Below are 23450 nucleotides of genomic sequence, written 5' to 3' on the forward strand. Positions count from 1 at the left end.
GGGTGAAAAGGAGCTAGAAAACCCCTTGGCAGGAGGGAGAACTCTCATCTGGGAGATAAGGCCTGAGGGAAGGCAAAGGGACTCTGCTAGCCCCAGGCTCATCTCAGGTAAGTCCTGGGGCAGCAGAGAGGGATCAAGCCCCACCAAGTTGTGACCCTGGCCTAGAAGAAACCTAAGGGCCCCAACTAGGTGGTGCCCAACAGCTTGGAGCATGCAGAACAACCAGTCAGTATAGCCACAGGGGTGGGAAGGACCTGAGGCCTTCCACAGGTCTATGCGAGGAGGGTGGCTCCACAGCTCCTGAGGGATCCTGAGGGGAAGCAATGGTAGGCCAGAGTTAGGCTGGTGAAGTCACACCAGACATCTTAGTGGATGGGAGGGGCCAGAGCAAAGGCCTGGGAGGCAGACAGAAGTGGGCTCCAATTCTACATTTTACCATTTACCAAAGGAGTGGTTTGGGACAAGTGACTCCACCTATCTGCAGTTCAAACCACTTCCTCTGCCAAATGTGGACAGGTAGGATGAGGCCAGGGCACTTTTGGTCATGAAAGAGGTCATTTTTAGTAATTATGCTGCAACAATAGGAATATCCCAGACTGAGTAATTTACTCCATGTAGATGATAATTAAAACACAGTGAATGCAACACAAAGGATATTTTATTATTTACCTCTAGTAAATGAGGGAAAGGAGGCACAGAGAAGTCAAGTAACCTGCCCAAGGTCACACAGCTTGCACGTGTTAAAGCGGGGGACTGGAAGCTAGCAGTCTTGGGTTCAGGGTCGGCCATGGTGCTCCTCCTCCCAGATGTGATGTGTAGAGCTCCTGGGTGGGCGGGGAGGGGTGGGGGGTGAAGGGGAGGGAGGGCCTGGGAATTTCCTGTGGGCTCCTTGTGGAGAGCAGCACTCTTCACCTGTCTGCACCCCTTAGGACCAGGGCTACTACTGCAGCTGCAGGAACATGAATCTTCCCTCATTTCCTCTTCCCTCATACCCATCCCCCACCCCCTAAACAAGTTAGCTCTCAGATTCAGGATCTGGAAAGCCCCGTGTGAATGGCCGTGCAGGAGGAAGCTGGATCCAGGAGCTGATCACAAGGAGATAAGTTAGGTCCATCCATCTTTAGTCCCCCTCACTGAGCATTGGCTGGCCCGTGCTCTGCACCCAGCTTGAGAGGCGGTGGAGAAACGAGACGTGGTCCAGAGTTCAGGGGCTGCCAGCATCTCAAGGGAGGCAGCTGGTGCAGGCCAAGCAAGGCAGCAGCTTCAGACAGTCATCAGGACTGAGACCTGGGTTCCAGCCCTGGCTCCCTCCCAGGGTACCTCCACCTTCCCCAGACTGGACCTGGCCCCTGTTAGATGGGGGAGGAGACCCCTCAGCATCCATTCTCCTTAGCTACCCTCTTTTCTGCCCAGCTACCCGCCTGGGGCCTGGCCTCTCTGGGCCTTGCTGGGCCCCAAGCCCCTCCGCATGCCTCTCTTAGCATCCCCAGGTAACGAAGTTAAGACAAGAAAGCCAAAGAAATAAAGGCTACCTTCATATAGCCCTTCACAATTTACAACCTGTTGGTTTTTTGTTTTTTTTAATTTTTATTTTTTACTACAACTTTTATTTCCATGTTTTGTAGTTTAAAACCTAGAGCGATTCATCCCCATCTTGCCAGTGAGGACACCAGGGAGTCCGGAGCGCTGGGTCAGAGATATGAGGATGAAATGAGACAGTGCAAAGTGCCTGAATCAGTGCTGGGGACAGCCTGGCACTCAGCTTCCTCTCCCTTCTGGAAATCCAGACACCTAGGCTTTAGAGAAATTTGCAAAAATTCTCTGCAACTTTGTGCAAGCTCTTTTACTTTTTTGGACCTGGGCTGGTTGAACTTAACTTTTTTCTCTTTTGGCTGCACTGTGAGGCCTGTGGGATCTTAGTTCCTCAACCAGAAACCAAACCTATGCCATCTGCACTGGGAAGGAAGGTGGTCCACTGGACCACCAAGGAAGTCACTGATCTCAGATTTTTCTATCATTCATTTATCCAGTCTTTTACCATCCAACAAACATTTCTGAAGCTCCTTTCTTAGGCCTGGTACCACCTTAGCACTGGAAATCCAAATGATGGGCCGCATAGAGCTGGAGCCTGCTCCTAGCCCTCAGGCTCAGGAAGGATGGTGCTAAATGAGTAGTTAATGGGGGCTGAGTGCTCAAAGGATAAGCTGTCAGCCTGACTTTGACTGAGTGTGTGGTTTAGGGATGGCCTCCTTGATATTTTAAGCCAACACCCACAAATGAGCTGGAGGTGGCCTAGTAAAACTGTGGAGGGAAGAGTGTTGCCATGGCAACAGCCAGGTGTAGGAGCCCAGAGATGGGAGACAAGATATTTGAGCTTCGAGGCTCAAAGTGTGTTCTGTGGACCAGCAGTCTGGGCATCACTGGGGAGCTTGGTAGGTGTCTTGGGCCCCACCCCAGATCTGCTGAGCAGAACTTGCATTAGGACAGTTCCTGGCTGGTTTGTGTGCACACTGATGTTGGAGAAACAGGAGTGGATGGAAGCTAGATATTGAGGGAGAGAGGGACTCCAGCTGAGATGGCAAAGTTTGCTGGGCCTGGTCCTACAAGACCTCACAGACTATGGGCAGGCATTTGGTTTGGATTCTCAGGACTAAAGCCAGGGATATTTTGAATTTTTAATAGAGGTAAGTAACACAATCAGGTATAGATGAATGGACTTGGAGGGGAGCAGGGCTGCAAGTATAAAACAGAAGAGATCCCTCTGATGCCAAATATCTGATGGATCAGGCGCTCATAGCAACTCCACCCAGGCTTTTTACTCCACTCCTTGGTCAGACAGCCTGGCCTGCTCTTGCCAGCCTGCTTCTCACTCAAAGTCCTTGACTCCCTCCTGGACTGAACTCTCCCAAAAGGTATCACATAGTCACCTGAGGAGTTAACCGTATGCATTTAAAAGACAAAAATAATCACAATGCTCAGTGCTCTTAAGGGTGCCCAGAGATGGACCAGCTTATGTACTTCTGGCAGGCATATGAGTCACAAGAATTTTTCTAGACAGTAATTTGATAATATGGGCTTTAAAAATGATACTGCAAAAAATAAATAAATAAATAAATAAATAAAAACGATACTGCAGCCTTCCCTGGTGGTATAATGAAGGCTGAAGGTAGAAGAACTTATGCTTTCAAACTGTGGTGCTGGAGAAGACTCTTGAGAAACCCTTGGACTGCAGGGAGATCAAACCAGACAATCCTAAAGGAAATCAACCCTGAATATTCACTGGAAGGACTGAAGCTGAAGCTCCAATACTTTGGCCACTGGATGAGAGAGCCTGCTTATTGGAAACGACCCTGATGCTAGGAAAGATTGAGGGCCAGAGGAGAAAGAGGCAACAGAGGATGAGATGGTTAGACGGCATCACTGACTCAATGGACATGAGTTTAAGCAAACTCTGGGAGATACTGACGGAGACAAAATCTTGGCATGCTGCAGTCCATGGAGTCACAAAGGTCGACACATGACTTAGCAACTGAACAACGAGAGTGGATAAGAATCCATTGGATCCAGGGTTTAGGAAGGAAGATCCCACATGCTTTGGGGCAACTAGGCCCATGTGCTACAACCACCGAGCCTGTGAGCTTTTGGACTCGCAAGTTGGGACTCACTGCTCCACAAGAGAAGCTGCTGCAATGAGAACCCTGGGCACAGCAATGAAGAGTACCCCTGCTTGCCAGAACTAGAGAAAACCTGCTCCCAGCAACCAGAAATAAATAATTAAAAAACAAACAAAAAAACGACCTTGCATGGCCCTGACTAAAGTTCCTCAAGTCAGGATAGAAAATAATCAGAAAAATCAGAAAAAAAATATGGATCCTTATTTGTTAGTAGCAAAAGTTTAGAGACTACTGAAATGTCTCAGGAAAGGTCGGGGAGTAGCTAACCGCAACAGGGTGACCACCCTCAATCAGGGCTTTTGTAGCTTTTTTAGTGAAACAGAAAAGATTATAAATACTGAGTGGCTTCAACTGTGTAAAAATTATACATAAAAATGAGTGGAAATGTGGGTGAATATTTCCCTTTCTGCTTTTCTGTATTTTCCAAATACTCTATAATAAGTGTGTAATACCTTGATGATGAGAAAAATTGCTTTAAAAAGTTTGTCTGTCCAATGCAACAGGTGACGTCATGGTCCTGGAGGTAGACATCACAATAGAAGGGCTCGGCACAGTCAATGAGACCGGAGTCCCCATCATGGCGCACCCCCCAGCCATCTACAGCGACAACACCCTGGAGCAGTGGTTGGATGCTGTGCTGGCCTCTTCCCAGAAGGGTAAGGACTTATCTCAGCCCCTCGCCAGCTGCCCACCCCTCTGGTCCTCAGGCCACATGTGCAGGGGTCCCTCTACTAGGAGACAAGTCCAATGACTATCAGGAGTTGCTCTTGCCTCAGCTTTCCACTCTAGAGACCTGGGCTCAGGGAAGATGGGTGAAACAAGGGATGTAAAAGTGCAGGGTAAGCTGCAAGGGCCAAACATGAGCATTCAGGCTCTGAATCCATGGAACGGATACAACATGCTCAAAGCCAATTCCACCTTCCCCTCCCATGTCTTTGCCGGTTACAGTCAGAATCCAGGCATCACCCTAATGCCTCTCCCTCATCCCCTGCATCTACCCAGCTGCTGCTTCTGCCAATTCTAACCCTGAAGACTTCTCCCGACCCAGTCCCACTTACATCATCTTTCTCCTGGACCTCCTTCCTCACTGGCTTCCTGCCTCCAAACTCAGCCCCCACCCGGGTGAGCTTTGCAAAATGCCAACTGTCAAGTCACTCCCCTGCTTTAACCCTCCATAGCTCCCCACTCTCCTCAGGACAAATTATGATCTCCTTGGCCTGGCTTTCAACATCCTTCTCTAACTGGTGAAGAATCTGCCTGAAATGCAGGAGACCTGAGTTGAATCCTTGGGTGGGGAAGATCCCTGGAGAAAGTAACAGCAACCCACTCCAGTATTCTTGCCTGGGAAATCCCATGGACAGAGGAATCTGGGCTACAGTCCATGGGGTTGCAAAGAGTCAAATACGACTGAGCAACTGACTCTTTCTAATTCCTCAGCCTCATCTGCTATTTAGGTTTGTGTGGCTTTGGACCCTCTCAGTCTGCCTGTCCAAGAAATCACAGTCCGTTTTCATCAGATGCTTGACAACATCTGCACCAGCCCGAAGTCCCAAGCCCTTAGCCATCATTTGCTTCCTCCCCTTGGGGATGAGGGATGGAAGATCACTCCTACATGGGCAAGCCCTTTCTCTCCAGGAGAGCTCCACCTGTTTGAAGCCTTCTTCACACCCACCCAGAATTCCATCCCTGTCTTCCCTCCCATCCCTGACACACACAGCATACCTGCTCTCTCTGTCCCAAGAAGTCATGTCTTCTGTTTCCTTCTTCCTTGAGCACAAGGGACCAATTTCCCAAGCCCTTGGCCCTCTCCCCACAGGCATCAAACTAGACTTCAAGAGCATCAAGGCTGTGGGCCCCTCCCTGGACCTGCTTCGGCGGCTGACAGAGGAGGGGAAAGTTCAAAGGCCTGTGTGGATCAATGCCGACATCCTGAGGGGTCCCAACATGGTCAGATCAACAGAGGTCAATGCCACACAGTAAGTGTTTGCTCCAGCTGTGTCCAGTCTGTTTCCTTCAACGTCTGGTACAGCAGGTGCTCAGGGGACCTGTGCTGAGTTTGCCTCCAGCCACACCATATCCTCTGACCTCAACTTTCACACATCCTGTTCCCTCTGCCTTGAATGCCCTTCCACCATTTCCTGGTGAACCAGCCATTACCTGTCCCAGAAACGTCCCTGATGTCCAAGGGTGCTGAGGATCGTCCCTCACACTTTCTCCTAACAGTCCTGATTTCACAAGGCTGTCACTGTTGGATTACGGGTTTGTCTCCTTACTATAATGTTTATTCCTGGATGGCAAATGGTGACCAGAGCAACCCTTGGCCTGCTAGAAAAGTCTAAAACACTAACTCCTTCCCCAGCCTCCCCCCACACCGACCCCCAGATCCCAGCACTGCCAACAACAGAACTTATATAGCACCAGCTACATGGTGCAAGTTTACAGTTTACAGAGGGCCGCATAAAAGGAGAGAATATATCTGAGTTCATAGAAATGCCAGGTTAGGAGCATTTTTTCTCACCATTTTGCAGATAAGAAAGCAGACAATAATTGAGGCTCAGTCTGTTGAATGTTTATTGTCTGTCACACGCATTGTTTTAAGTAGTCTAGTTGTGGAGTACCATTTAACTCTCACAATGAGAATGAGGTAGGTACTATTATTTTCATTTTGTAATATAGGAATTATCTCACTGAGGTTAAATGACCTGCCTACATCTAATAATTGGCAGAGCAAACATACAAAGCCAGGACTTTCTGACTCTAACTTCTAGCTCTCTATTGTCCATTTCCATCCATCCTTTCTCCCATCCATCCATTAAACCATCTTTTCAACCAGTCAGCTAACAATACATCCACCCAGTATTTATCTAGTCTTTAACTCAGGTGCATTTGGAAAGCAGCAGCTTGAAAATGTAGTCAGTGGCCCAAGATTGAAAAAAATGGTTGATCTTGGAGTGAACGTCACTCAGTAATCTGGGATGGGGAGAGGGTAACATTTGCCTATTCAAATTTGTAAGAGTTCAAACTTTGAATGACATTTTTAAATATCTGAAAATTCAGAGACTCTCACAGGTGACAGCACAGGTCCCACACCTTGGGATTGGATGCATCTCTGCATCCACCTGGGGATGTTTCAGAAGCCCTATCCTGCCTGAAACGATGCCATTTTAAAGAATCAACGAGGTTGGGTGAGCTGCCCAAGGTCATAGTCAGGACTCAAACCCAGGCCTCCCCGGCTCCAAAGTTCATGCCCTAACATGGGACTTTGAGCAAGCCAACAAGTGCTTCAGGACTGTGCTCTAATATCTAGATGTGATAGATCCTGCCTCTTCCTAGAACTCTGATGGGAACCCAGGAGATGAGGAAGGGGCTCTAAAAGACAAGCATCTCTGATTGTCTGCAGGTTCCTGGCCTTGGTCCAGGAGAAGTATCCCAAGACAACCCTGTCTCCAGGCTGGACTACCCTATACCTGCCCTTGTTCCCAAATGGGACATATACCCAGACCATGATGGAGAAGATGCAGGAGCTGGTGGGAGCACTGCCCCAGAAGGTGACCTTCCCCGTGCGGGCTGTCATGGTCAGGGCTGCCTGGCCCCAATTCAGCTGGCTGCTTGGCCAATCTGACAGGTGAGAACGCCCAGGCCCTTGCCTTGGCCCCTTCTCCCTCCAAACTCACTCCCGGTGCTTGAATCCGTAGCAAGATCCCAGATGCTGATGGTTAGAAGGGTCTTCATGATCAACTGGCCCAAACTCTGCTGGTACTCACAGTGTCTACAGTATCCCTGCTTTCTTCTTGTACACCTCTGGTAATGGGCAGCTATCACTTGAGGCAGCCTGTCCAGTGGAAAGTGTTTATTTTTTTCTGCTTATTTGTTTTGGGCCCCACTACACACCAGGCGGTCTCTTAGTTCCCCACCAGGGATCAAACCAGCAACCCCTGCAGTGGAAGCACAGTCTTTCCCACTGGACCACTAGGGAAGTTCCAGAAAGTGTTTATTCTAAGAGGCAATTTGCCTCCCACTGCTTCCTCCCTGGGGAACCAGCTATTCTCTGAGGCTGTACAGACTGCACCTATAGCCTCTGCCCCAATAGCTCTGTGGGATTGGGGGAGCCCACCCTCCTACCATCTCTGCACTGGTCCCAGCTGCACAGCACCACCTTCCTCAGCCTCTCCCCACTGGGGGCCACTCCCTTCCCTCTTCATCAGTTCAGTTCAGTTCAGTTCAGTCGCTCAGTCGTGTCCAGCTCTTTGCGACCCCATGAATGGCAGCACGCCAGGCCTCCCTGTCCATCACCAACTCCCAGAGTTTACTCAAACTCATGCCCATCGAGTCAGTGATGCCATCCAGCCATCTCATCCTCTGTCGTCCCCTTCTCCTGCTGCCCCTAATCCCTCCCAGCATCAGGGTCTTTTCCAATGAGTCAACTCTTCGCATAAGGTGGCCAAAGTATTGGAGTTTCAGCTTCAGCATCAGTCCTTCCAATGAACACCCAGGACTGATCTCCTTTAGGATGGACTGGTTGGATCTCCTTGCAGTCCAAGGGACTCTCAACAGTCTTCTCCAACACCACAGTTCAAAAGCATCAATTTTTCGGCACTCAGCTTTCTTCACAGTCCAACTCTCACATCCATACATGAATGACTACTGGAAAAACCATAGCCTTGAACAGACGGACCTTTGTTGGCAAAGTAATGTCTCTGCTTTTTAATATGCTATCTAGGTTGGTCATAACTTTCCTTCCAAGGAGTAAGTGTCTTTTAATTTCATGGCTGCAGTCACCATCCGCAGTGATTTTGGAGCCCCAAAAAATAAAGTCTGACACTGTTTCTACTGTCTCCCCATCTATTTCCCATGAGGTGACAGGACCAGATGCCATGATCTTAGTTTTCTGAATGTTAAGCTTTAAGCCAACTTTTTCACTCTCTTCTTTCACTTTCATCAAGAGGCTTTTCAGTTCCTCTTCACTTTCTGCCATAAGGGTGGTGTCATCTGCATATCTGAGGTTACTGATATTTCTCCCAGCAATCTCGATTCCAGCTTGTGCTTCTTCCAGCCCAGCGTGTCTCATGATGTACTCTGCATATGAGTTAAATAAGCAGGGTGACAATATACAGCCTTGATGTACTCCTTTTCCTCCAACCACCCCTCCCGTGCCCATCTCTTCTGTCCTTATCTCTTTCCTAAATTTTTCAGTCACTAAGTCCTGTCTGATTCTTTGTGATCCTATGAACTGCACCATGCTAGGCTTCCCTGTCCTTCACCATCTCCCAAAGCTTGCTCAAACTCATGTCCATTCAGTCATTGATGCCCTCCAACCATCTCGTCGTCTGTTGTCCCCTCTTCCTCTGTCTTCAATCTTTCCCACTATCAGGGTCTTCTCCAATGAGCTCTTCACATCAGGTGGCCAAAGCATTGGAATTTCAGCTTTTCAGCATCAGTCCTTCCAATGAATATTCAGGACTGATTTCCTTTAGGATTGACTGATTGGATCTCCTTGCTGTCCACGGGACTCTCAAGAGTCCAACATCCCAGTTCAAAAGCATCCATTCTTCAGTACTCAGCCTTCTTTATGGTCCAACTCTCACATCCGTACATGACTAGTGGCAAAACCATAGCTTTGACTATCCAGACTTCTGTCAACAAAGTAACGTCTCTGCCTTTTAATGTACTCTATAGGTTTGTCAAAGCTTTTCTTCCAAGGAGCAAGTGTTTTTTTAATTTCATGGTTGCATTGCCCTTCTTTGGGACTTGAATGAAAACTGACCTTTTCCAGTCCTGTGGCTATTGCTGAGTTTTCCAATTTTGTTGGTATACTGAGTGCACCATTTTAACAGCATTTTTTAGGATTTAAAATTGCTCAGCTGGAATTGCATCACATCACCTTCATTAGCTTTGTTCATAGTGATGCTTCCTAAGGCCCACTTGACTTCACACTCCAGGATGTCTGGATCTAGGTGAGTGATCACACGATCATGGTTATCCAGGTCATTAAGTTTTTGTGTTTTTTTTTTTTGTAGTTTTTCTATATTCTTTTTTTTCTCTCTGTATTCTTGCCACCTCTTTTTAATATTTTCTGCTTCTGTTAGGTCCATACCATTCCTGTCCTCAATTGTGCCCAATTGCATGAAATGGTCCCTTGGTGTCTCTAATTTTCTTGATCTCTAGTCTTTCCTATTCTATTGTTTTCCTCTATTTCTTTGCATTATTCACTTAGAAAGGTTTTATTTCTTGTTATTTTCTGGAGCTCTGCATTCAAATGGGATTCTCAGCTATTTGTAAGGTCTCCTCAAACAACCACTTTGCCTTTTTTGCATTTTTCTTGGGGATGGTTTTGACCACTGCCTACTGTACAATTCTACAAACCTCCATATTTCTTCAGGCACTCTATCAGATCTAATCCCTTGAATCTATTTGTCATTTTCACTGGATAATCATAAGGGATTTGATTTAAGTCTTAACCTGAATGGCCTAGTCGTTTTCCCTACTTTCTTTGATTTAAGTCTGAATTTGGCAATGAGTTCATGATCTGAGCGACAGTCAGCTTGTTTTTGTTGACTGTATAGAGCTTCTTCATCTTTGGCTGCAAAGAATATGATCAATCTGATTTAGGTATTGACCATCTGGTGATGTCTGTGTGTAGAGTATCTCTTGTGTTGTTGGAAGATGATGTTTGCTATGACCACTGCATACTCTTGGCAAAACTGTTAGCCTTTGCCTGTCTCACTTTGTAACTGCCTGTTATTCCAGGTATTTCTTGACTTCCTACTTTTGTATCCAGTCCCATATGATGAAAAGGACATCTTGTTTTTCGTTCAATTTCAGCTTTTTCAGCACTAGTGCTTGGGGCATAGACTTGGATTACTGTGATATTGAGCGGCTTGCCCTAGAAACAAACCGAGACTGCACCCAAGTACTGCATTTTGGACTCTTTCGTTGACTATTAGGGCTACTCCATTTCTTCTCAGGGATTCTTGCCCACAGTGTAGATATAATGGTCATCTGAATTAAATTCGCCATTCCCATCCATTTTAGTTCACTGATTCCTAAAATGTGTCTTTGTGGGTCCTCTCTCCTAACAGAGGGCCCACAAATAGACACTCCAAGTTGGGGACAGGCCAGTCCATCTCCCCTCCTTCTTAGGGGAGATGTCCTCTCCTAACTTCTGCCCTCAGTCAGGGTTCCCAAGGTCTCTCCCCAGCTCAGGTTCACTTCTGAGCATGGAAGAGGGGCTGAGGGCTGCTGGGCCCAGGCAGGCTCTGAGCTGGCTCTCTGGACCCCAGGTATAGCCTGACAATGTGGCAGTCCACCTCGGACCCCGTGTCAGTGGACGACCTCCTCTACATCCGGGACAACACCGCCACCCACCAAGTCTACTATGACCTCTTTGAACCTCTCCTGTCGCAGTTCAAGCAGCTCGCCAGTAAGGAGGGGTCTCGGGAGGGTTGGAAAGGGTGGTGGAGTGGATTCTGTACAAGACAGCACCTAGTAGATGTGGGAGCAGAGCTCGGGGGGGCAGGCCAAAGAAAGGGGAAAATCCTGTGTGAGATAGGAAGGAATCATTTGAGGCATCCATTGTATGCCAGACCCTGGGATGAAATATTAAGCTCCACAGATCCATGAAGCAAGGATTCCATTTTACAGATAGATAAACTGAGGTTCAGAACAGTTATGTAATTTATACAAAGTCGTTCAGCTTGAACATGGCACAGCTCCTACTGGAAACAGCAAATTCCAAACCCCAGATGCTTCCCCTTGCAGTATTGTTCTCTGAGGGTTGCTCTAGCATTTCAGAGAACAGCTTCTCCACTGTACCTGCTAATCAGTGATGCTTGTTCCTTTGTCCAAAGCCCCTGTTCCCTCGACTCCAAACCTAGGAGAGCCTGCCATCAGGCCATCTCAAGGGGACCCATCAGACCCAACATTCCTGTTCTGGGAGCCATCTAGGTGAGGGGGAGGAATACCAGCTTTGGGGCCTGACTGACTTGGCTCCATCAGGCTTCAATCCCAGAAACCCTGCCCACTGGCTGTAGGACCTTGGGCAAGTCACCCGGCATCTACAAAATAGGGAACTCCAGCTCCCTGGAAGTTTGCTGTAAGGCTTAGAGAGGACTCATGGTGTACAGAAGGCCTCGTGACTGGTGGCCTCTTCATCTTGGCAATCTGACCCACAGTGAATACTTCACGGAAGCAAAGCTACTACACCGGGGGCAGCCTGATCCCTGCTCTCCAGCACCCTGGGGACGAGGGTCTGAGCGTGGAGTGGCTGGTTCCTGACATCCAGGGCAATGGAAGCACAGCAACAGTGCGGCTCCCAGGTAAGGTCTGCGTCCAGCCCCTGTGCTACTAGCTCAACTGCAAGGGTTACCTCGGGGAAGCTACCTCAGGTCTCTGTTACCATAGCAACACGGCTGCAAGGTAGAGGAGCAGTGTTGTCAAAGTGCGGGGCTCCTGGCCTTTGGACCAGCACTTGTGAGGCTTCAGCCACATGGTGCTGCAAGAGAGGCAGGCACAGGCCCAGAGCTGAGCCAGCGGCTTATTGGGCCATTCTGATGAGCCCCAGGCACATCACAAAGTAGCCCTTCCACCTGGAACCCAGATCCAATCAGCAGACCCCATTACCTCCTGCTGTCCCTTCTAACTTCAGCAAGGGCCTCTGACACCCCATGATAACCCTAACCCCAGACACTGTTGCCTCCACTGCCTCTTCCAGACCAAGAAGGCATGATCCTGCTGAACGTGGGCCTCCAGAAGCCTGCAGCTGGAGACCCCGTGCCCATCGTCCGCACCCCAGATGGCCGTGCCCTGACGCTGGAGTCCTGCCTGCAGCAGCTGGCCACGCACCCCGGACGCTGGGGGGTCCACGTGCACATAGCAGAGCCCGCCGCCCTCCGGCCGTCCCTGGCCACGCTGGCCATCCTCTCCACCCTTGGCCGCCTGTCTAGGCCCGTGTGGGTCGGGGCCACAGTCTCCCACGGGAGTTTCATGGTCCCTGGCTACATGACTGGCAGGGAGTTGCTTACAGCTGTGGCCAAGGTGTTCCCCCACGTGACAGTGGCCCCAGGCTGGCCCGAGGAAGTGCTGGGCAGTGGCTACAGGGAACAGCTGCTCACAGATATGCTGGAGCTGTGCCAGGGCCTCTGGCAACCCGTGTCCTTCCAGCTGCAGGCTGGACCTCTGGGCCAGAGCCCCGCTGGAGTCGTGGCCCGCCTGCTGGCAGCCTCCCCCCGGGCCACGGTCACGGTGGAACACAGCCCTGGCCGGGGCCACGATGCATCTGTGCGGGCAGTGCTGCTGGCAGCCAGGGCCGTGGAGAAGACCCGAGTCTACTACAGGCTACCCCAGAGCTACCGCCAAGAATTGCAGGCAGATATTGGCAGACACTGAGCACCCAGGGGTGCTGGCCCGGTGGACCCCAGCTTCCCTCGGGGGAGGCAGGAAGGAATAAATGCCTCTGCTTCCTCAGTGCACTGCACGCATGTACTTGGGGCAGGATGGAGTGGGAATGGACGTGAGGTGGCCAGGGAGGATGCTTAGAGGGTCTGGAGGCTGGGGGCCAGGTCGTTCCGGTTGTCCAAGAGGAACTGTTCACAAGCCTTGAAGGTGGTGTAGAACTCAGAGGAGAGGCCGGTCACATTGGTGGTCACATACTTGAGAACGCCCGGGGTGGCCTGGTTGTAGTAAGACACCTGCAGGACAGGGAGCCACAACCAGGGAGGGTGGGAAGGGGGTGGGGTGGGCACTGAGTGAACATGAAACAGGCAGGTGGCATCCTTGTGCGTTAGTCCCTCAGTCGTGTCCAACTCTTTGGGACCACGTGAACTCGTAGTCCTCCAGGCTCCTTTGTCCATGGCCTTCTCCAGGCAAGAATACTGGAGTGGTTTGCCATTTCCTCTCTGGAGGATCATCCTGACCCAGGGATAGAACTGGGGTTTCCGCATTGCAGATAGATTACTTACTGTCTTTAGCCACCATGGAAGCCCAGTCACCTGCTAGGAGGGCAGCAAATACCAGCAGCACCTGGGGCCTTTGAGGACTGCATGATTGGTGGGCATGACCTCCTATATAGCTGGACTCCCCTGACCCCTCCTCTGGGTGCTGACAACCCTGGCTTCCCTCTGTCACCACACATACTGTCATCATGTGTCTCCTGTCTCAGCCCAGAAGCTCTGGAGGATTGGGTCTCCAGAGTCAAGCATAAAACCCCTTTAAATGAAGGTGCTACTGTTAGAATATGGCTTCCCAGGTGGTAATAGTGGTAAAGAATCTACCTGCCAATGCAGCAGACACAAGAGACCAGGGTGATACCTGGGCTGTGAAGATCCCCTAGAGAAGGAAATGGCAACCCACTCCAATATTCTTGCTTGGAAAATCCCATGGACAGAGAAGCCTGGCAGGCTACAGTCCATGGTGTGGCAAAGTAGGACACGACTAAGCCCTTGTCAGCAAATCTGCAGCAAGCAGTTAGAATAACCCCAGGGAACACTAAGTTAGCAAATGTCCAAGTCTCTACATGGGGTGTCTCAGGGCCCTAACAGCTGTGATCTGAGGAAGGTGCCCTGAGTTTCCCAGCTAGCCCACTTTCATCCAGCCAGGTAACAGTGACTGCCCTGATGAGGCCCCTGAGGGCCTTCCTAGACATGAAAGGGGTACATAAGAAGATGGAGTTTTAGAGACTTTCCTGTAGCTCAAATAGTAAAGAATCTGCCCACAATGCAGGAGACCAGGGTTCGACCCCTGGGTTGGGAAGATCCTCTGGAGAAGGGAATGGCAATCCACTCCAGTATTCTTGCCTGGAGAATCCCACAGACAGAGGAGCCTGGTGGGGTACAGTTCATGGGATTGCAAAAAGTTGGACACGAGTGAGCAACTAACACAGGCCTGGTTCAACTGTGGCCTTGGACTTGTCTTTGCACAGATTAGGTCTTATTGAAGGCTCCTTTCTAGGCCCTGACACTCTTAGGCTCTCTACAGCTGGAAGAGAGAGCTTACTGGCCAGTGGGAGTGCTGAGGTCTGGACAGCACTGAGCTCTGGACACAAGTGTGGCTTTGGGGTGAATCCGGGTGGGAAGGGAAAGGAGACACTAGGCCTCACCTTGGTTAACTGGTCCCCCTCGCGCCAGAAGCAGAAGCCTGAGCAGACAGTCTCCCCACGCCGGTACTCTGGGGTCTCACGGTGCGTGGGCAGTGTAACTGACCTCAGCGCAATGACATAGGGTTCCCTGTATGGAAGAAGTGTGCAGGAGGAGCACAGGAAAGAATGAGGGCCAGCTTCCAGAAACCCCCTCCAGAACTGACCAGGGCCCTGCTGCAGTGATGCCCTCACCAGAGTCTAAGGCCCACAGCCTGGCTCCAGGTCAAGCTGGAAAGGAGGTTCTAGACAGGACGTGCCTGTGGGTGAGCAGTTCTGGACTCACCAGGTACCAGGGTGACTGCACTGTGGACCTTCTGGAAACATTCCCGGCCTCCCCCTCCCCACCCCAGGGAAGCAGTGCTACACTTTGGGTTTTTGTGCTTCATCTTTTTGACTGTCTGTAGCATAAGTGATATGCTAGGGCTTCCCTGGTGGCTCAGAAGTTAAAGCGTCTGCCTGCAATGTGGGGGACATGGGTTCGATCCCTGGGTTGGGAAGATCCCTTGGAGAAGGAAATGGCAACCCACTCCAGTATTCTTGCCTGGAGAATCCCATGGATGGAGGAGCCTGGTGGGCTGCAGTCCACAGGGTCTCAAAGAGTTGGACACGACTGAGCAACTTAACTAGCATAAGTGATGCCATTTCTCCAGCATTCTCACCATGGTGCAGCTGGGAGCCTTACCACCCTTCAGGCAACATGGGGCTTTGAGAGGCTGGAGGCCAAGGAGTGGGCCATGTGAGAGTTGGCCTGTCTGTGACCTGGGGCACGGCACCCTCACTACACCAGGGATAGAAACCACCCTGCTTTAGAGGATGAGTGACTGGAAAGGGCAGTATGTCCTCTTATTCTCCATTCTACCCCCAGTAAGACCATGGCCACTGATTTTACACTGAGGTCCTGAGGCCATAGGAATGAGGGCTGACTCTACACAGATGTCCCCTCCCTGGGGAGAAAGATGAACCTGCCCACCTCCCACCCCAGCAGGCAGGCACGAACCCGATGTCACAAGGCTTCCGTCGAGAGGCCAGGATGATGAAGTCCTGGGGCTTGGGGTCACCACCGAGGGCGGGGCTGATGACATGGTAGATGGCATCATCCTCGTCCACCTGCTGCACTAGCTCCACGCTCCTGTGCAGAGTCCACAGGGGTCACAGGCGCCGCGTGTGACAGCAGGGTTGACCCAGCTGCACCCCACTCCACACGCTTCAGCCATCCTGAGCACATGCTTGGGGGACATTACCCCCAGACTGCTCAGCAGGGACCACAGGAGGGCAGAAAAGCCTGGCCAAAGTGGACATACACACCAGGGCTCACAGACTCGCACACAAGCAGATAAACCCCAGCTGTGGGCACACATGAACAAACACATGGACACCCACTGATGCACATACAGAACTACAGATGTCTGTCCATGTGTGTGCAAACGCATATACACAGACGTGTGATGATTTAGTAGCCGTGCTGAGTATTCAGTGAGTGCCCACCGTGTGGCAGGCACTGTTCTAAGAGCTTATGGGTATCATCTCATTTAATGCCACATCAGCCCATGCAGCTGGACTCTGAGTATCCCCATTTAATAGATGAAGGGGCTGGGACTCAGAGAAATAACTCACCCACAGCCACAGAGCTAATAAGGAAGCAGGTCTGGGATGTGCACAGGTTGGGTGCCAGAGCTGTGCCCTCAGACGCGGGTATGCTACACACATGTGCCCAGGTAGACACACCCAGGCTTATACCAACACACACTCAAAAGGACATCCTCGCAGAGACAAAACCCTGTCCAAACCTGCCACCTTTCCCTTCACATATCTGTATGAAGAACTGGCAAACTTGGTAAATTGAGCAAACTGGACATTCTCTGAGTTACCCTAAGTCTGGGAGGAGTTCCCACCCACCCCTCCACTTCCCAACCACCTCTCTAAGCAGTCCCCAAGCCCCCTCTCAGAAGGCAGAACTCAGTTTGAAAATCACTGAGATACCCCTATGCAAATACACACCCACACCTCAAATATCCAATTTAAGAGGGGGGAAACTGAGGCCCAGAAAGGACATGACTGGCCCATGGTCACACAGTTAGTTGGGCCAGGCCCCCACCTCCAATTCCAGGCTCAGTCTCTTCCCTGAGGGCTTGGAATACCCATAACTCAGATACTCACCTAACACATAACCATAGCACCTCCCCTCCCATAACCCACCCTTAGATAAAAGCCAGCAAGGGGCCCAGAGCAGTGGCGGATGGCTCAGCAGGAGGAGACACCTCAGGGCCCCCTTCCCCACCCCCACCCCCCGGGACCCCCACCCTCTGGCACCTACCGGCAGTGCTTGTCCCACTCAGGCCTCCGGTGGAGGTCAGAGAGCAGCAGGAAGGCCTGGGCTGTGTCCACGTGCACCAGCATCTCCATGTGGAAGGAGAGGAACTTGTCCTCCTCTAGAGTGTACAGGCGGACCTGCATGGGACAGAGGGCGGCCTCGTTCCCTCGTCTCCTCCTCAGACTATGCTGGGCACCCGGGCTGGAAGTCAGGGCCTCACTGATTGCTGTGTGTCTATGAACAAGTGACTCAACCTCTCTGAGCCTCGGTGGCAGCCCCGTGAAAAACGGGAGATTCAGCACAAAGTGGATAGTCTGAAGAAGCAGGGACTGCATGGATAAACACTAGTCAGATGGAATGGTACTCGATGTGAAACAGAACATACACATCACTTCCCACAAGTGAATGCACTGTGCCTAAGGAAATTCGTCAAAGGTTACATACTGTATGACTCCCTTTACTGGACATTCTCAAATAGACCAAACGAAAGGCATAGTAAACTGGCTTGTGGTTTCCAGGGATTGGGGTGGGAAGAAGCTTAATCACAAAGGAGACAGAAAAATTAGAGGTATTATGGTAATGTTCTATATCTTGATTACTGTGGTGATGATACAACTTTATGTGTTTTCCAAACTAGCAGGATTATACACTAAAAAGGGGAAGTTTTACTGTATGTAAATTATACCTCAATTTTTAAATGTCAAAAAAAATTTTCTTAAAGAAAAAGATAAAGCAGCAGTAACTAATGCGGAACCAGAATGGATCCTGAGAGCCAGGCGTCCAGCCAGCCACGGTGTCACTGTGGGGAGGTGACCCATCCCAGGACACAGGCAGAAGCGGCAGAGCTCAGCCCACCCTCAGCCCACCCCTGCCCCCAGCCCCCATCCGAGCCACGCCAGGCCTCGAGGGGACAGGTGGGCTTCTGTAAGTGGGTTGGTTTCATGACTCACCCAGGGCCTCTTAGGGAATCCCCCTCTGACTTATGTGGTTCGAGAGGGTTTCACAGCTCACAGTCAACACCTCTGGCTGCTCAGAGGAGGAAGGAGAGCTGGGAGGGTGGGGTCTGCTACCTTGTTGCTCTCCGAGGACAGCACCCAATTGTCCTTGGCCACGAGCATCTTCAGGGAGGAGACATTGTTGTAGCTCAGGTACACCTGCACAGACACACAGCAGCCTCAGCACCCCCTTCCTCGGGGCTCCGTGCCAGGCCCACTCTGATGTGTGGAGAGGAAACTGCACGTGAAGGAAGGAGCCCTGGGCTTTGGGAAAGGAGGCCGGGCTGGGCCAGACTCCTCCTCCCCTTGGGGCCTCAGCTCTCTCCTGCCAAGCAGGGGGACACAGGAAAGCCCTTGGCTCACTGAGCCAGTCCTGACGCAGAGTATCCTGCCCTCTTTGGGCCTCCTGCAAGAAGGGGGACTGGGGGTCCCCGACAGGTCTGAGGACTGTCCACACAGAGCAGAAGGCCTTACCTGGTTGCTAGGATCCCAGGGGACAGAGAGGGGCATCTCCGCCTGCTTACAGGACACGATGTACTTCCTGGGAGAGAGGGAAGACGACAACCTTGGTCCCTCTGGGGCCCACCTCTTCTCAGCAGGCTTACTGTGTGCCAGGCCCTCTGCTCAGCCCAGCAGGGTGGGAGGCACCCCTATGTGGCCAGGGAGACTGGGTGGGCACACAGAAGGCAGCAGCTGAGGACACGCACACTCAGAGGTGGGGACTCCCGGGGAAAGGCATAGACCCCTAACCCTTGCCGAGTGACTTCACCCTTATGCTCAGTGTCCTCACCTGTAAGATGGGATCAGTAGTCACACCTGATCCCTCACGGGGTCAATCAGGAGGAGAACAGCATTTGGCATATGGTGTGTTATTCGCTCAGTCATGTCTGACTCTTTGCAACCCTATGGACTGTAGCCCACCAGGCTCCTCTGTCCATGGGATTCTCCAGGCAAGAATACTGAAGTGGGTTGCTAAACCCCTCCCTAAATGCACATTTTTCTTATTAATATTAGATGGTAAACCCTGGTGCATTTACAGCACTTTTCGGCATGTAAAGTGCTTTGGTAGCAATCATTCACACCTGGATTTGCATCACAAGCAATTGCTCACCTCCTCTCAGAGTCTTTCTTTGTTCATCTCCAAATGGGCATCACCGGAATCAACGGGAGGGACACAAGATGTAAAATTGGCCACACTTGCCCAGGTTCAAATTCTCATTCTGCCAATCATTCCTATCTGTGTGCCCGTGGACACCTAATCCCTCTGTCCCCAGCATCCTCACCTGTACAGTGAGGGGCCAGTAAGACCGCTGTGTCATGAGGCCAAGACCAGAGACTGCCCAGATGTAAAGGCCCAGCCCAGGGGCAGCTCCAAAGACAGGCAAGTTCCCAGAGGCAGGGAGCAGACAGGGAGCTGAGACAGAATTGACGCCGTGTCCCCTCCCGCCACCCGGCCTCCACTTGCCTGTCCAGGCGGATCTTCTTCCTGGCACTGGCTTCTCGGTACCGCCGCTCGCCATCCTGGGGAGAGGAGCCCAGACAGACTGTGGTGGGCACAGGACAACCAGCTCGCCCAGCCCCCACTGCCGCCAGCCCTCCTCCCCCAAAGGGCCCAAGGAGACCCTCCCTGCAAGTCCTGAAGCGGACTTCAGGTCACACAGGGGCAGCCTGGACAGCACAGTGCCCGGTCCCTGAGTTCCAGCCCCAGCTTCCCCTCACACCCCTGAGTGACTTTGGGAACACCACCTGCCCTCACTAAACCTTGCGATGGGCAGGCATGCTTCTAAAGTGGTTTCCACACAAAACTGCCTCTAAATCTTATGAGAACCCTCTGTGTTTGGCACTAGTACTACACCCATTTTATTTTATTTTGGCCACACCACGCAGCTTGCAGCTACTCAGTTCCCCCACCAGGGATTGAACCTGCGTCATGGAAATACTTTGGCCACCTGATGTGAAGAGTCGACTCACTGGAAAAGACCCTGAAGCTGGGAAAGACCGAAGGTAAAAGAAGAAGAGGGTGCCAGAGGATAGATGGTTAGATGGCACTTCCAACTCAATGGACATGACCCTGAGCAAACTCCAGGAGAAAGTGGAGGACAGGGAAGCCTGGTGTGCTACAGTCCATGGGGTCACAAAGAGTCAGACACGACTCAGCAACTGAGCAACAGCATGGCAATGAAATCCTGGGATTCTAAACACGAGGCCATCAGGGAACTCCCAGTACTATCCTCATTTTACAGAGGAGGAAACTGAGGCACAGAAAGGCTAAGTGGCTCATCCAAGGTCACAGGGCTAAGAAGTGTGGCCAGGAACAGAATCTAGATGGCCTAGCCCGGGGCCCACCTCTGAACCAGTACCTCTAATGTCTCCTCGCTCGTGGACATTAATTGGCAAAGACCTTAAAGGACATCACAGACTGTCTCCTGTCCCACTGTCTTCAGGCTCCCCACTCCTTTGCCCACCACCCGTCTTGACTGCCCAACGCCGGGCTCTAGAGCAGAGGTTTCACAGTCTGTGCTCGGCCTTGTGAGGCGAGGCAGGCCAAGGGACCTTCTGGGAGAGAAGAGGCAACCTCACCAAGGTCAATCCCCAGCCCCTGGAAGCAAGCCCTAGCCTGGCCCTCAGGAGGCACAAGGGAACATTTTTTAGGGTCAGCCTGGACCCCTGGTCCCTGAGTCTCATCCCTACTCTTTTTACTCCTCTGTAACCATGGTCAGAGCAGCTGCCACTTAGTCAGGCACAGGATCAGTGTCTCCCCAACAGTCCTATAAGGCAGGAACTGCAGATATTCCCTCTTAAAAGATGGGACTGAAGCTCAAAGAGGACACCCGTCAGAACGTGGCCAAGGTGGGGTCCAACCCACCTCTGACCCCAAAGCCAGTGCTTTTACAGCTCTGCAGGCTCAGGAGTGCTGGTTAACACCCAGCAACGAGGGAGGCCCACACACATGGTTCAAGTTCTTCCAAAAAGCACAAGGGGCACCCCTGGGGGTCACAGCAGGGCACTCAAGGCCAAGCTGAGCCCCAGCAGAAGGAAAGAGCTGGGTCCATGCTCCCCAGTCCTGCCACCCCTGGGCAGAGGGGGAAGGGGGCTGGTAGCAGGGCACTCACCCCAGGCTGGGGCCGAATCCAGGGCAGCATCTGAGGCTGGTCATCTGCCCCCAGGACCACGAAGGTCATGAAGGCGCTGTTGATGTGCCGCCGATGGGTCTCGGCCTCCTGGCGGTAGGCCTCCACGCACACGCCCACCTCCATGCTAAGGGGGAGGGAGGGATGCTGTCAGCTGGACAGACCTTCCCGAGGCCACCCCTCCCCAACACACATGTGTGCACACGAACACACACACACGCACGCGTGCGCGCACACACACACGTACTCCTGCCTTCCCGAGGCCACCCCTCCCCAACACACATGTGTGCACACGAACACACACACACACATGTACTCCTGCCGTTCCTTCCACAGCCTGGATCAGAGACTGCTGGGCGGGAAACTCAGAAGCGTTCCCTTTCAACAATGTTTACACAGCACCTGCTGCACCCCTGGCCCATGCTCATCTCTGGGGGTCACAGAAATGGATAAACCTGTGCAGTCCAGGTTCTCATGCGCTAACAGCGAGGGGATGGGGAAACAAACGTCTATATAAAATATGTTTATGTAAAAATAAAGGGTTATGGAAAGACATAAGAAAGGAAGTGGAGGGGCAGGGCCTAATCAGAGAAAATGCTCATTATAAACATATTCACCAGTGCTCTAACAGCCGTGCTCCCGACAGCTCAGTTGCAGCCGTCTCTGTATCTCCAACTGTCTGATGAATTATAAAATAGCAGCCGCCTCCATTCCCCTCACTTAGGAATGCAGACTTCATGCAGATGGGGAAATCAATGCCTAGAACAGGGCACTAACTTGCCCAAGGTCACACAACAGTCAGGAAGAGAATCTGCACTAGAAACCAGGCCTCACAGATCCTAGCTCAGGACTTTTTGCTCTGCACAACAGCAGAATGTGTGCTTATCAGACGAATAGTAAAATGATAATGATGATAATAATAATAAAAATAATAGCAGCAGCAATGGCTGACCTTCAGTGAACGTTCTCTCTGTCATTATACTATTAAACAGTAACTTCTCATTGAATCCTCACAATTATGAGGTAGCTGTGGTGAGCCCTGGTTCTCTAAGGTGAAAGAACTGAGGCTCAGAGGGTTAAGTAACTTGCCCAAAGTCACACAGATGCTAAGAGGTAAGCCAAATTTGAACCCAGGCAGCCTGGCTCCTGATCCCTCACTGTTAATGACTACATATTACTGAAAATCACCACATCTCTGAAATCATCAAAAGAGATGCATACTTTAAGTAAGCTTTCGTTGGGTATCAGAATCCATTACAAAGATAAGGGTTCTGGGAACTATTTGCGGTTTTAGGAAAAGGGTGGGGAAGGGTTCGATAAACAACAGAACACTGGCAAGAGGTGCCCCGTGACCGAAGCATCCACAGTGTGGCAGGATCAGAGGCAGGAGCCAGGGAGAGAGACCAAGACATAGGGCACGTGGTGTGACACAGGATGGGGAGCCCCGAGGAAGAACATCAGAGTGAATCCTAGTGATGGTGCAGGGACCCAGCAGCCAGAGTTCAGACCCCACAGACCTCGTCTACAGGGGAAACAGCTTCTGACACTTTGAGGAATGTCCCTTCTCAGGTCAGGAAGAGCCCTCAGTCCCAGGGGCCCCGTCTCATCCACCCCAGCCCCTCACCTGTGCTTGAAGGCGTTGTTCACGATGGCCTTGAGCACCAGACGGTCCCCAACCTGGGATGGGCCCCGGAAGTGGAACATCTCAATGGCCTTCAGGGTAGGGTGGGCACGGCAGAGCCGGCTGGAAGAGGCCGGGGGTCAGGGGATAGGACAAAGCACCCTCCAGTGCTTCAGCCACTGGCTTGGGCAAGCCAGCCTTCTCTCCCTGCCCCCATCCCCAGACCCTGCCCAGAGACACATGCACCACCCTCTGGCCCACCCACTCCCACCCAACCCAGTGACAGCTCTACTCAGAGGAAGAGAACTAAAGTCCCACCCCACAGCTTAGAATACTGAGATCCATGTATAGCTGGAAAAAAGCTGAATTTGAGGTGACACACAGGAGGGCTTGCAATAAACCTTTTCCATTCAATGTTTATATCCTAGCACCTGCTGTTCCTACTACCTAGAAGCCCTCCTCTTACCCAAAAATACTTGTCATTCAAGGCCCAGCTGACATACTCCTCCTCTAGGAAGCCCTCCCTGACTATCCACACTCTGACCCTCCTCTGAGATCGTATTGCACTCATAGTTTAGGCTGCCCAA

The 23450-nt window shown here is 51.4% G+C and overlaps 2 protein-coding genes across 5 annotated transcripts in view; one reads left to right on the forward strand and one right to left on the reverse strand.

Annotated features, from left to right (window-relative positions):
- Nucleotides 1-703: 703 nt before the first annotated feature.
- Nucleotides 704-13193, forward strand: LOC133041311 (protein FAM151A-like). The gene is made up of 6 exons (XM_061121811.1): nt 704-4330; nt 5491-5650; nt 7075-7299; nt 10955-11094; nt 11846-11989; nt 12385-13193. Exons 1-6 carry the CDS (start codon nt 4186-4188, stop codon nt 13056-13058), a joined length of 1488 nt encoding a protein of 495 aa, XP_060977794.1. The 5' UTR covers nt 704-4185; the 3' UTR covers nt 13059-13193.
- ACOT11 (acyl-CoA thioesterase 11) overlaps nt 13058-23450 on the reverse strand; it is a 54260-nt gene continuing 43867 nt past the window's right edge. For all 4 annotated transcript variants that reach the window (XM_061121807.1, XM_061121809.1, XM_061121808.1 and 1 more), the window contains 9 exons: nt 22867-22986; nt 21225-21369; nt 19577-19632; nt 18586-18652; nt 18187-18270; nt 17120-17253; nt 15803-15934; nt 14767-14893; nt 13058-13360 (listed from right to left, as the gene is read on the reverse strand). In XM_061121807.1, coding sequence (XP_060977790.1) covers nt 13205-13360; nt 14767-14893; nt 15803-15934; nt 17120-17253; nt 18187-18270; nt 18586-18652; nt 19577-19632; nt 21225-21369; nt 22867-22986 — 1021 coding nt within the window. In that variant the 3' untranslated portion in view covers nt 13058-13204. The remainder of the gene's footprint in view (nt 13361-14766; nt 14894-15802; nt 15935-17119; nt 17254-18186; nt 18271-18585; nt 18653-19576; nt 19633-21224; nt 21370-22866; nt 22987-23450) is intronic.

This window comes from Dama dama, chromosome 20, assembly GCF_033118175.1.
Source record: "Dama dama isolate Ldn47 chromosome 20, ASM3311817v1, whole genome shotgun sequence".
In the NCBI taxonomy this organism is placed as follows: Eukaryota; Metazoa; Chordata; class Mammalia; order Artiodactyla; family Cervidae; genus Dama; species Dama dama.

Coding starts and splice junctions, on each gene's coding strand:
- LOC133041311 (XM_061121811.1), top strand. CDS start 4,186: ATGGTCCTGGAGGTAGACATCACAATAGAAGGGCTCGGCACAGTCAAT. Junction 4,331..5,490: donor GCTGGCCTCTTCCCAGAAGG/GTAAGGACTTAT, acceptor CTCTCCCCACAG/GCATCAAACTAGACTTCAAG. Junction 5,651..7,074: donor ACAGAGGTCAATGCCACACA/GTAAGTGTTTGC, acceptor GATTGTCTGCAG/GTTCCTGGCCTTGGTCCAGG.